This window comes from Pongo pygmaeus, chromosome 19 (assembly GCF_028885625.2).
Source record: "Pongo pygmaeus isolate AG05252 chromosome 19, NHGRI_mPonPyg2-v2.0_pri, whole genome shotgun sequence".
In the NCBI taxonomy this organism is placed as follows: Eukaryota; Metazoa; Chordata; class Mammalia; order Primates; family Hominidae; genus Pongo; species Pongo pygmaeus.
Window position 1 is genome coordinate 75,206,064 of NC_072392.2, and position 12,272 is coordinate 75,218,335.

Genomic DNA, 12,272 nt, shown 5'->3' on the forward strand with positions numbered 1-12,272 from the left:
TAAAAATTACAAAGCAGGTCATCGGATGGGGAAGGGTGAGAGGTATGGATTGCAATGGGGAACCAGGAAACTTTTGTTGTTCTTTGAAAATTCCACTGGAAGAAACAGGACATTTTGAGGGTGATGGCTATGTTCATTATCTTGATCGTGCAGGATATGCATGTTAAAATGTACCCAGGCCGGGGACGGTGGCTCACGCCTGTAATCTCAGCACTTTGGGAGGCTGAGGCAGGCAGATCGCCTGAGGTCAGGAGTTTGAGAACAACCTGGCCAACATGGTGAAACCCCATCTCTACTAAAAATACAAGAAATTAGCTGGGCATGGTGGCGGGCACCTGTAATCCCAGCTACTTGGGAGGCTGAGGCAGGAGAATCGCTTGAACTCAGGAGGTGGAGGTTGCAGTGAGCCAAGATCGTGCGACTGTACTCCAGCCTGGGCAGCAAGAGTGAAACTCCGTTTCAAAAAATAAAAAAAATTTTTAAAAAGTACCCAGTGGCACACTACACAAACAGTTTATTTTCTACCAATTATATTCCAACAAAATTAAGACACCACACATTTTCTATCCCATTTTTTCATTTATTTTTATGAGGAGCCTCAAAAAATAGAAGTGGCCTTGGTAGGGAAGGAATGTCGTGATTCTGAGTACAGTATGGCAAATTCTTTTGCCTCAGTTTCCCTAACTCCATCCAGTGCATATGAAAGTGTCTATGTGCGTACAAGGTAGGTCTGGACTGAGCTCTGGCCCTCCAGTTGTTTCCCCATTGCGGGAGCCTAAGCCAGGGTGCCCAGGACTCCTCTGTGGCTGGTGGGCCTGATGCCCACAGCTGATGATTCAGGAAGGAGGGGCCTGGACTCTGCTGCAGACTCTCCCGCCCCCTACAGCCCAAACCGGGCACTGCAGCAATGAGGTGGTCAGTCCAGGGAGAGGTCTGACAGGTTCTGGGCACAATGCTGCAGGAAGTCAAAGTCAGGCACGGAGAAGGGCACGCGGGACCACTTTTTGGCCTGGATCCGCCCCTGAGGGGTCTCCAGCAGCATGCTGCGGACTTTGAGCGCTGGCAGCTTCACTGACTTGTAGATCATCTGCAGACCCCAGACCTGGAGGTGAGACAGAGAGGGTAGGGTCTGGGTCTCTGGCCTCAGACTGGGTTTCTCTCCTCAAGTTGGAATTCCCTGAATACAGGGCCTTTTCCTCCCACCTGATATGTCACAGACTGTGGGCTCCCTTAGGGAGGGGCTGGACCTCCATCTTCAGACTGGAGGCCATGGGGTGGGACTGTCTCCCGTGTCCTAGTGAGGGCTCCCTGAGGGCCTCTGAAGACTGGGGCTGAGGACGCTGGGGCCTGGGACATGGCCTAAGCTCTTACCTCCCCACAGTTCCTGCAGCTGATGACACCCCCAGGCTTCCAGTCCTTGAAGACTTTGTTGATGACCACAGGATCCCTGGAGACATTATAGTAGATCCTGGAGAGGAAGGGGAGTGGCCACAGCCCTCATTGACCCTCCTCAGCCCCGGATCTCATGCCCTCCTGCCGGCCAAGCCTCTGCCTGGACCTTGGGCCCTCCTGCTGGTCAAGAGGCACAGACTTCCCAGGCCAGGAAATCCAATCTTCGGTGAGTTCTACCTGTGTGGCCTCCATCGCACGTTCCCTTGTGCCCAGGTTCAAGCCTCAGCATCGGTTACCTGGTCTTCACAGTCTCCTAACGGGTCTCTCTGCCTCCATTTTTACTCCCCATCCCAAGCCATCCTTCCACCAACTGCTAGAGGGATCTAAAAATATAAATCTGCCCTGACATTCTGTTCCTTAAAATCTATCCAAGATCCTAAGAGGAACCTCCTGGATAAAGGCTACACTTTCACACCTGACCTTTCAAATCTTCCACGGGCTAGTCTGTCTTTTTCTAAATCTCATTATTCACAGTCCCTTCCACTCAGGTCAACTGGTGTCACTTTTTTTTTTTTTTAAAGGCAGAGTCTCGCTCTATTGCCCAGGCTGGAGTGCAGTGGTGCGATCTTGGCTTGCCTCCCGGGTTCAAGTGATTCTCATGCCTTAGCCACCCAAGTAGCTGGGATTACAAGCATGGGCCACCACGCCCAGATAATTTTTGTATTTTTTTTAGTAGAGAAGGGGTTTCACCATGTTGGCCAGACTGGTCTTGAACTTCTAACCTCAAGTGATCTACCCACCTTGGCCTCCCAAAGTGTTGGAATTACAGGCATGAGCCACTGCACCCGGCCCTCCATGGTTACCTTCTCATTCGCTCACATTCAAACCAGACCCATTGAGACCTAGCTGAAATGCAACCTCCTCAATTGAGAAAACCTGTGTGAAGATCCTTGGCACAGTGGCCTGGAACACAGAGCGTAACATGATGAATGGATGGAGGATGGGGGAAGGTTACTCTCTAGGAGATAGCGGATGGAGGATGGCCCAGGGATGGCCAAGCTCTCTTGATATCTTCGGAGTAGGTAGGACCAGAGGGTCAATGTGTGGTCTTTTGACACTTAGTATCCTGAATTCCAGTTCTTGCTCAACCAGATAGTGGCTGTGGGAACTTGGGCAAGTCACGTAGCCTCTCTGAGCCTCTATTTCCTTGCCTGTAAAATGGAGACAGGGATAAAACCTGTCTAACCAGATTATTGTGAAAATGCAGAGTAAGTACTTGCTACAATGCTCTTTAGCTTCCCAAAGCTTCAAAGCACTGTCTGGATAGGAAGGATTCCCAGGTCCCCATCCCACGCCCCCATCCCGATAGCCCCTTCCACAGGTCTCACGAGAAGCTGGGGTTCACGTTGACATGGTGGGTGCCCTCCACCTTCCGCAGGTCGCTGCCGTGGCCCACGGCCACCATGCAGTTGATGCAGAGTAGCTGCACGTGCTCCACTGGGAACTGCCGCCGCTGGTTCTCCCGCTGGGCTGCCTGGGCCGCCCGCTTGGTCAGGGCTGCCTGCTGCAGATCCCGGATCTGGGGTGGGAGGAGACACCAGGCATGGCTGGGGCCTAAGAGAACGTTCCTTGGGGGACAAAAGGTTCCCAAAGACCTAAGATCATTTGTACCTGGAACAGACTTTCCTTAACCCTCCCTGGAGCTTAAAAGAAGCTCTATTGCTGTGATGATGCGTAACTCATGCCTGTAATCCCAGCATTTTGGGAGGCCAAGGCGGGTGGATCACGAGGTCAGGAGTTCGAGACCAGCCTGGGCAACATGGTGAAACCCCATCTCTACTAAAAATACAAAATTAGCTGGGCATGGTGGTGCACGCCTGTAATCCCAGCTACTCGGGAGGCTGAGGCAGGAGAATTGCTTGAGCCCAGGAGGCGGAGATTGTGCCATGCACTCCAGCCTGGGTGACAGAGCGAGACTCCGTCTCGGGAAAAAAAAAACAAAAAACAGCTGTGGAGAAAAACAGTATGAGTAGTGAGGGGCAGCAGTGGGAGGGGTAAGCTTTCCTGCTCAATCTTGAAGGATTTTAGGCAAAGCTGCTTCTGTGAATCTGTCATGGGGCATCATTAACAATTATGCTGGGACAACAGGGAGCACCCTGGACAAGGCAGGATGGTGGTGGCCCTGCCTCAGGGGAACTGATGATATAAGTCCTAGTTCTGGGCTTATCTTCGGCATGTGGACTTATCTTGTCCCCTCTGCCTGGTTCCAGAAAGGCTGTAATGCAGCCCTTCCAGATATATAAAGTATCTCATGGCAAGGATAAATAAAGAGCCTTGGACAAGGCCCGTTCCTAAGGCCTTCTGGAGTCCAGGTACTGCCTTCCCTGGCAGCCCCACCCCTGGCCTCTATCTAAACCTTCCCTAGGTGGGCAAAATTAGCCCCGAGATGTAGAGGGGACGGGGGACGTATGTGTGCAGTCAGAAACCTGCCAGGGAGGGGCTCCCTCCTCCCCATCCCTCCCACAGGGCGTGCAGGCTGCCTGCAGACCTTGGCCTGGTACTCAGCCTGGTCCATTTTCTGCACAGCAGCCACTGCCTGCTCCATCAGCGTCTCCAGCGCCTCGTTGATCAGCTCCCGCTTCAGCTCCCGGCTACCCTCAGTTGCTACAAACGAGTAAACACTCTGATCGGCCCGGGCACGGCCCCTGGCCTGGGAAGGGAGACAAGAGGTGTCCTGAGTTGGGCTGGGGCCCCACACAGGATCCTATTATCAGGGCGGCCGAGTGGAGGAGGATGTGAGTACCTGGACCATGGAGATTTCATTGGTCAGGAGCCCATAACGCACCACCACATTGCAATGTGGGATGTCCAGCCCCTCCTCCGCCACACTCGTGGCCACCAGAAGGTTCAGGGTTCCATCTCGGAACTTCCGGATCACTTCTTGCTGGTCCCTCTGCAGGCGGAGGGCAGGGAGGAGAAAGAGGCTGGTACATGAGGTGGCTCAGGCTGACTCCACCTGCCAGAGTAGCCTCTCCTGGTTCAGCCCTCACTACCAATCTTGGTCCATCTCCCTAGAGTACTTGAATCCCATCTTTATCCCCAGGTACCCCCAGGATCTTGCCCATCTTCCCAGGTAACTGTCCAACCCCCATCTTCACTAGGGACTCCTAAGGGTCCCTGCCCCTCTAGTCTAGGAACAACTCTCAAGCCATAGTCTTCTCCCGCAAGGGACCCCAGACCTGATCCTCTGCCCTGAGGAACTGCATCACCCACCTCTTTCCCTACAGACCCCCGTGCCCAACCTTCTGCCCCCAAGGACCCCCAGACTGGGAGAGGCTTCAGCACCAGGGAGGTCAGTGTCCGCCCCTCTCCCCTAGCTCCTTGCCCCTCTGCCTGGGGATAGTCAACTTTCTCTTTCCCCAGGGTCTCCCTGCCCCCACCTCTCTGTGCTGAAGACCCTGTTCCCCGCACTTCTCTCCTATGGAATCCCTCCCAGTGCCAGCATCTTTCCCCGAAGCCCACACCTGGGTCATGTGGGTGCTCTGGCTGCTGTTCCCAGCCCCAATCAGTAGCTGGGCCCGAATGTCCACGGTCTGCAGGCCTGGCTGCTGCTGGAGCCAGAGCAGGAGGGAGTGTGCGCTCTGGCGGGTGCGGGTGAAGATGATACCCCGAGGGCTGTCAGAGCTCCTGAACTGCCTTTGCAGGATCTTTTCCAGCATCTCCAGTTTTGGATTCTCTGGGCCATGAGTTGCCAAGTGGGCCAGCACATTCTTGTGGTCTGTCGAAAACCCCAAAAAGTTAGCTGGGTGTAGTGGCACATGTCTGTAGTCCCAGATACTTGGGAGGCTGAGGGCAGAAGGATTGCTTGAGCCTAGGAGGTCAAGGCTGAAGAGAGCTATGATTGCACCACCACACTCCAGGCTGCGTAACAGAGTAAGACTCTGTCTGGAAGAAAAAAAAAAGAAAGCAAGCAAGCAAGAAAGAGAGAGAAGGAAAGAAAGGGAGAGAGGGAAGGAAGGAAGGAAGGAAGGCAGGCAAGCAAGAAAGAAAGAGAAGAGAAGAGAGAGAGAGAGAAGGAAAGAAAGGAAGGAAGAGAGGGAGGGAGGGAGGGAAAGAAAGAGAAAGAAAGAAGAAAAGTCCCAGAGGCAGAGGATTCAGATCTTGGAGTGGGGAGGGCACTGGTGGAGGAGGTTCTCACAGGAATAGGACTGCAGGAGTGCAGAAGGTGGGGGGTGGGGGGTGGGGGAAGGATGGAACTCCTGCTCAACTCCCCCACAGCAGCACCAAGAACACATTTAAGGATGCCCTGGCTGGGTGCATTGGCTCACGCCTGTAATCCTAGCACTTTGGGAGGGTGAGGTGAGCGGATCACCTGAGGTCAGGAGTTCGAGACCAGCCTGACCAATATGGTGAAACCCCGTCTCTAATAAAAATACAAAAAAATTAGCTGGGCGTGGTGATGCACACTTGTAGTCCCAGCTACTCGGGAGGCTGAGGCAGGAGAATCGCTTGAACCCGGGAGGGGGAGGTTGTAGTGAGCTGGGATCGTTGGATTGTGCCATTGCACTCCAGCCTGGGCGACAGAGCGAGACTCCTTCTCAAAAAAACAAAAACAAAAAAGGATGCCTCCTACCGAGCCCACTCTCAAGGCCAGCCTCACACCAGGGTCATACAGTACAGAACCTTAGACCAGAACCCTCTTCTCCCCAGTGACCAGGATGACCCTTGAGCTTTTAACTCTGACCTCTGCTACCCAGATCTCTTGAGCCCCAGCCTGTGCTGAGATTTGCAACCTTAAACTTCACCCTCTGACTTTCAGCCTCACTCTCCCAGTCTAAAGGAACCACTCCTAGCTAATCTTTTTAAAAAATCTGGGCGGGGCACAGTGGCTCACACCTGTAATCCCAGCACTTTGGGAAGCAGAGGCATGAGGATCACTTGAGCCCAGGAGTTAGAGACCAGCCTGGGCAACAAAGCGAGACTCCGCCTCTTCAAAAAAAAAATTTTTTTTAATTAGCTGGGAGTGGTGGTGCCCACCTGTAGTCCTAGCTACTTGGGAGGCTGAAGGGTGAGAATTACTTGAGCCCATTAGGTCGAGGTTGCAGTGAGCTATCATTGCACAACTGTCCTCCAGCCTGGGCGAAAGAGCAAGACCCGACTGTTTAAAAAAAAAAAAAAAAAAAAAAAAAAGTCAACAATGTGAATTAATGTTAACAACTATGCAAAAACCTTCACAAATGAGGAAATAAATCAGTCCTACCCATGGCCTTGGATTTTGGTTAGAAAAATAGGATCTCCACCAGTATCCTCACGGGCACCTTCCCATCCGACCTTGGCGCCTGTGCCCTGGCCTCTGACCTCGCATCCAGGTCCCATCATCCCCGGCCCCGAAGCCCCCTCCCGCCCCTCACCATCGAACAGGGCCAGCAGCCGGCGCTCGGCACACAGGATCTGGGTTTTAGTGACGTGCTCCCTGTGATAGAAATCCTGCAGCGCAGCCAAGGCATCCACGGCGCGGACGGTGTCATGGATGAGCAGCGCGTCATTGTAGCGCCTCAGGTGAAGCGCATACACCCGTTGCTCCTGGAGCCCGGCCAAAGCCGCTGCGGGGAGAGGGCGCAGGGTCTGAGCGGCCCACAGCCCCGTTCCCTGTCCTGCTCCATAGGGCCGTCCCACTCGACTCCGCCCCTGGGGTGGATAGGCCCCGCCCCGAAGGCCTCCACCCAGGCAGGCCCCGCCCCGAAGGCCTCCACCCAGGCAGGCCCCGCCCCAAAGGCCTCTGCCCCGGCAGGCCCCGCCCATGGCCCCTCCCACATCCTCGTCTCCGCCTGAAGGGCTGCCCCTCTCACCAGCCTCACTCAACTTCACCACCTGCTGCTCATACATCTGCGTCCCAAAGTTCCGGCTCAACTCAGGCATCTCCAGGTGGTCGTGGATTTGGTCCATGAGCTTCTTCAGCAAGTCTCCAAACGGATCCTGATCAAGAGGAGAGTTGGAGGGGATTCCCATACACATTGGAGGATGGGCACCCAGTAGGGGTGCTGACCCCGGCGTGTAGCACACCGCGACTGCCTCACCCATCTGTCTTAGCTGTGGTGTGAGCTCCAGAGGGAGGCCGGCTAGGGTGTGGGGGAGTCCTGCCCTGTCTCACTGGCGATGTGTTCTTTCCCTTTGGCCTGGGCACGGTGATGCCTAGTGTGAGGTACATGGACGTGCTTTGGTCAAGGAACAGGCCCAGGCGGACATCCGGGCCAGAGTGACTCAGCGAGTTTAGGGGGCAGGCACGTACTCCACTTGCTATATAACCCGTTTGTGTAAGTTCATACTGGACTCTACTGTCAGTAGAAGGTATAATTGCCCTGCTGACGCTGTGCACGGGGCTTGGTTCAGCTTGGCACGGCAGGGCACGCTGGCACGCCCAGAGAGAGAATAACGCTACTAACCCCTGTAAGGAAGAGCCGGTCGCCTTGAAGGCGGGCAGTGGGGAGCCAGGAACCAGCTTGTGCCCAGAGGGAAAGAGTTAAGCTGCTGACCCTGACAGAGCTGGCCTTGCGGGCCAGGGAGAGCAGCTGCAGGCGTGAGGGCAGCAGGAGCCACAGAGCCGGAGCAGACAGCCCAGATAAAGGTGGACAGTGTGAGAGAGCCGCTGCTGAGAGAGCTGCTGAATAAAACTACATTTCACCTGCGTATGGCCCCCCAAGGGTTCTTTCAGCTATCTGTGCACTCCCTCCCTCCCTCCAGACCACAGCATGGGCTCAAACCTGACCCCGAGTGTAACATTTGGTGTAGTTATGGACCTGACACCTAGTCCTTGTCCAGTCCAGTCATGGCAGACACCAGGCCATGTCCACACTAGAGAGGGCTCAGTAGAGCCTCAGCACAAAGTATCCCTGCTGTCTGGTTTGTAGTGCACTTGCCAGCATGTCAGTGCTGTGACAGACACCGGTGGTGCCTTCTGAGTCAATCCAAAGAGCGGGCTGTGGGCATGGGCTGTATCTGTCCCATTTCACAGAAAGGAGAAATTGAGGCTTGGATACATAGCAAGTGACCTGAAGTCACAGAGCTACTGAGGGTGGAGTCAGGGCCCAAGCCTAGGTGTCCTAACTTCACACCGGCTCCCGCTCTCGCCGTGTCCCTGCCCCCACGTACCTGGCTGCGCCTGTGACAGAGGTTGTACTGTTTGCAAGGCTGTTGGCTGTGCTCCTGCAGCTGGGGGCAGTAGTTCTGGGGTGACATGATGCACCACGTGTCCAAGTTGGCACAGAGCTGGGGGCAACAGAGAGGACTTTACTGGAAAGGGAGGGTCTGTGGGGACAATGAGCAAAGATTTGGGGCAGGATGGATCCCAGCTGAGGACAGGAGAGCGTGGGCATTCTTCTACTCAAATATTGCTCACCTTCTCTGTGCCAGTCTTGTTCTAGGCACTGGGGATACAAAGGAACTCAGATTGGAGTTGGAGAGACAGATAATAAACCAGTAAAAGAATAATAGAACCAGCCAGGCGCGGTGGCTCACACCTGTAATCCCAGCACTTTGGGAGGCCAAGGCGGGCGGATCACCTGAGGTCAGGAGTTTGAGACAGCCTGGCCAATGTGGTGAAACCCCATCTCTACTAAAAATACAAAAATTAGCCGGGCATGGTGGCACACGCCTGTAGTTCCAGCTACTCGGGAGGCTGAGACAGAAGAATCACTTGAACCCGGGAGGTGGCGGTTGCAGTGAGCCAAGATCGTGCCACTGCACTCCAGCCTGGGTGACAGAGTGAGACTCCGTCTCAAAAAAAAAAAAAAAAAAAAAAAGAGCCTGGGCACAGTAGCTCACGCCTGTAATCCCAGCACTTTGGGAGGCCAAGGCGGGTGAATCACGTGGTCAGGAGTTCGAGACCAGCGTGGCCAACATGGTGAAACCCCGTCTCTACTAAAAATACAAAAAATTAGCTGGGCGTAGTGGTGTGCACCTGTAATCCCAGCTACTTGGGAGCTGAGGCAGGAGAATCGCTTGAACCTGGGAGGCGGAGGTTGCAGGGAGCTGAGATCATGCCACTGCCCTCCAGCCTGGGCGACACAGCGAGACTCCGTCTCAAAAAAAAAAAAAAAAAAAGAAAAGAATAAAACCTTGCAGAGCGCATTAACAAGCTCTGAAGAGGATAGCACTGGATGATATGACAGAGAGCAGAGGGGGTGATCAGGGAGGACTTTCAAGAGATGGCATTAAGCTGTTCAATGAAAGACAAGGAGGAAGCAGCAGGTAAAGTTCAAAGGGAAGGGCATTCTAGGCAAAAGAAATGGTAAATGCAAAGGTCCCCGAGATGGGAACAAGCCCTGCATGTTGAAGATGCAGAAGGCAGGCCAGTGTAGCGGTGGGATGAGCTACAACAGGGAGGGCACAGAAATGAGGTGGAGAGGTAGATCACGTAGAACTTTGGAAACCACAGTAAAGTTGGGAGTTAATTCTTTAACCTAAGATCCAGCCTCCAAACCACTGGAGGCTGGATCTTAGGTGAGGAAGGGGCCAGACCCTGCCATGGAGAGCCTGGTAGGGCTGGTGGGGATGGGGTAGTGGCAGGGCAGGCAGGGAGGGAGGGAAGTCCCTGGTGGGTCTGGCAGTGGGAGGCCCACAGGGGCCAGGCTGACCTGCAGGACGTGGTTGATGGCCCCATTGAGCTTGGAGGCCCCGCCAGTGCCTGGGGAGGCTGTGAGACCCAGCACCTGGGGTAGCGGCTGTGCCCTCTGGAGTTTAAGTTCTAAGTACTGGCTCATGATGACGTTGTAGACGGTGTCCTTGTGCGTGTGGTGGCACTCATCCACCACGATCAGGGAGAAGGCTGAGGGCACAGGGCGGAAGGCTGTGACCTATGTTTGCAAAGCCCTTCCTCCCACCAGCTTTCAGGTAGTCCCCACAATGATGTAAGAATTCCTTCTTCCCTTCACAACCTGCAGCTGGTCCCAGGATGAGGAGCCAGGCAGGGATGATTTCTCTCCATTTCACAGATTGGTAAACCGAGGCTCAGCTGGGGAAGGGACTTGCCTAAGATCCTACACTATAGCCCGGCCTGTTTCTACTAGAGTGCCTGCAGTAGTTTTGTGAACAGGCAACCCCTCACTCCCACAAAAACTCCCAACACCTTGACTCCGGGAGGTGCCCTGGGGTTGGCGGGAGGAGGTACCCCAGATGCATATCTTTTTCCTCCCGGCCATGGCCCTCACCAGTGAGCTCCAAGTGCTCCTCCTCCTCGGGGCTGGTCAGTGCCATCTGCAGAAGCTCTGCCGTGCAGATGAGCAGGTCATGGCACCGGGCCAGGTGGCCAAAGCCAGCACGTGGTCCCATGTCCCCACTCAGGGTTGTCATGGTCCAGCGTCCATCCAGCATGCGCCTGAACTCTTCACCATGCTGGGTCACCAGGTGCACCTGGGGGTGGAGGATGAGCTGGGAAAAGAGAGCTGAATCTGGCGCCAGGGAAGTAGGGAGGAGGTAAGGTGACCCGCAGGACATGGCTGGGTACTGAGCCAGGGTGGAAAGACAGGTGAGCTTAGCGATGGCCACAGCAGCTTTGGAGTTCTGGTGGGGACTGAGAGATGCCTGAAGAGCTGAGACCCTGCTTGGTGGTGGGGGAGCGGGGTAGGGACAGACCACTCACCCTGTTGACCAATACAACCACCTTGCCTCCATCCACAGTCTCTAGGTGCCTCTTGGCCACATAAGCAGCCGCCCGGGTCTTCCCGGCACCCGTGGGCAGCCAGATGATGATATTCTTGCCCTCCAGGGCAGGCATGATCACCTCCCACTGGTAGGGCCGCAGCTCCATTCTGGGAATGGCAGGGGACTCAGGCCCACCGGCCCCTCCACCCCTCTCAACTCCTGGCCAGACCAGTTCGTGCAGAGACCTCCCTTTGCCCAGGACTCCACCCCACTTGAGGGAGGTGGGGCAGGACTCCCTCAGAACCCATCAGGACCCTGCTCTGCCCAAAAGGGGGAGGCGGGAGTAACACAGGCTACACCTGCCCCCTGCCCAGCCCGGGTCTCACCTGCTCTAGTAGGTAGGTCTGCCCAGGGCAGTCCCACTTAACTCAGCCTGGTGCCACTGTGCTCAGCTCAGAGACCTGAAATGAGAACTGAAACTGAGAGAAGGAGCCAGCTGAGCCGACTTAGGAATCTCCCATCCCTGCCCCAGGAAAAAGAACCAAGAAAAAAGAACCGTTTGTGCTAACAGTCATCGCCAACTGCCGCGAGTACAAACTCCGGGAAAGTACTGCTGGTGCGCCAGCACCCTGGCAGGCATGATCACCTCCCACTGGTAGGGCCACAGCTCCATTCTGGAAATGGCGGGGGACTCAGACCCACTGGTCCCTCCACTCATCCCAACTCCTGGCCAGACAGGTCGGAAGAGAGACCTCCCTTTGCCCAGGACTCCACCCCACTTGAGGGAGGTGGGGGAGGACACCCTCAAAACCCATCAGGAGCCTGCTCTGGCCAAAAGGTTGGGGGTGGGAGTAACACAGGCTACACCTGCGCCTTGCCCAGCCTGGGTCTCACCTGCACCACCAGGGAGGCCTGCCCAGGGCGGCCCTGCTTAGCTCAGCCTGGTGCCGCTGTGCTCAGCGCAGAGAGCAGAAATCGGAAATGGAAACTGAAACTGAGGGGAGGAGCCAGCTGAGCCCGACTTAGAAATCTCCTATCCCTGCCCCGAAAAAAAGAACCACGTGTGCTAACAGGGAAGCACTCTTTCAGTGCTACAGGATCCTCTACGCTCTGGCCCTTTTGCAGTCAGTTGTAACCAAGTCCACCCAGGTTAAGGTTAAGGCAGGAGGTTCTGACCCCTGCTGCCCTGGCATCTGGATCAGGAGCAGCCTGGAGGAGGGAGAGGTGGGGGGCTGCAGCCA

General features: G+C 55.3%; 1 protein-coding gene across 3 annotated transcripts; it reads right to left on the reverse strand.

The window, feature by feature from the left end:
• Positions 1–559: 559 nt before the first annotated feature.
• On the reverse strand, positions 560–12,044 carry DHX58 (DExH-box helicase 58). Of its 3 annotated transcripts, none has more exons than XM_054457568.2 (14): positions 11,926–12,044; positions 11,418–11,492; positions 11,030–11,198; positions 10,599–10,800; positions 10,026–10,216; positions 8,542–8,658; positions 7,242–7,368; positions 6,804–6,995; positions 4,917–5,170; positions 4,196–4,345; positions 3,941–4,102; positions 2,781–2,971; positions 1,372–1,468; positions 560–1,102 (listed from the first exon to the last, which is right to left on the reverse strand). In XM_054457568.2, the coding sequence occupies exons 3-14, from the start codon at positions 11,195–11,197 to the stop codon at positions 917–919; spliced, it is 2,037 nt and encodes a 678-aa protein (XP_054313543.2). In that variant the 5' UTR covers position 11,198; positions 11,418–11,492; positions 11,926–12,044; the 3' UTR covers positions 560–916. The 3 variants fall into 3 exon arrangements, with proteins under 3 accessions (XP_054313543.2, XP_063512124.1, XP_054313547.2); XM_063656054.1 differs by lacking the exon at positions 11,926–12,044 and adding an exon at positions 11,601–11,870; XM_054457572.2 differs by lacking the exons at positions 560–1,102; positions 1,372–1,468 and adding an exon at positions 1,954–2,603 and having other exon boundaries at positions 11,926–12,030.
• Positions 12,045–12,272: the final 228 nt, after the last annotated feature.

Coding starts and splice junctions, on each gene's coding strand:
- DHX58 (XM_054457568.2), bottom strand. CDS start 11,197: ATGGAGCTGCGGCCCTACCAGTGGGAGGTGATCATGCCTGCCCTGGAG. Junction 10,801..11,029: donor TGGTTGTATTGGTCAACAGG/GTGAGTGGTCTG, acceptor CTCCACCCCCAG/GTGCACCTGGTGACCCAGCA. Junction 4,346..4,916: donor AGAGCACCCACATGACCCAG/GTGTGGGCTTCG, acceptor CTCCGCCTGCAG/AGGGACCAGCAAGAAGTGAT.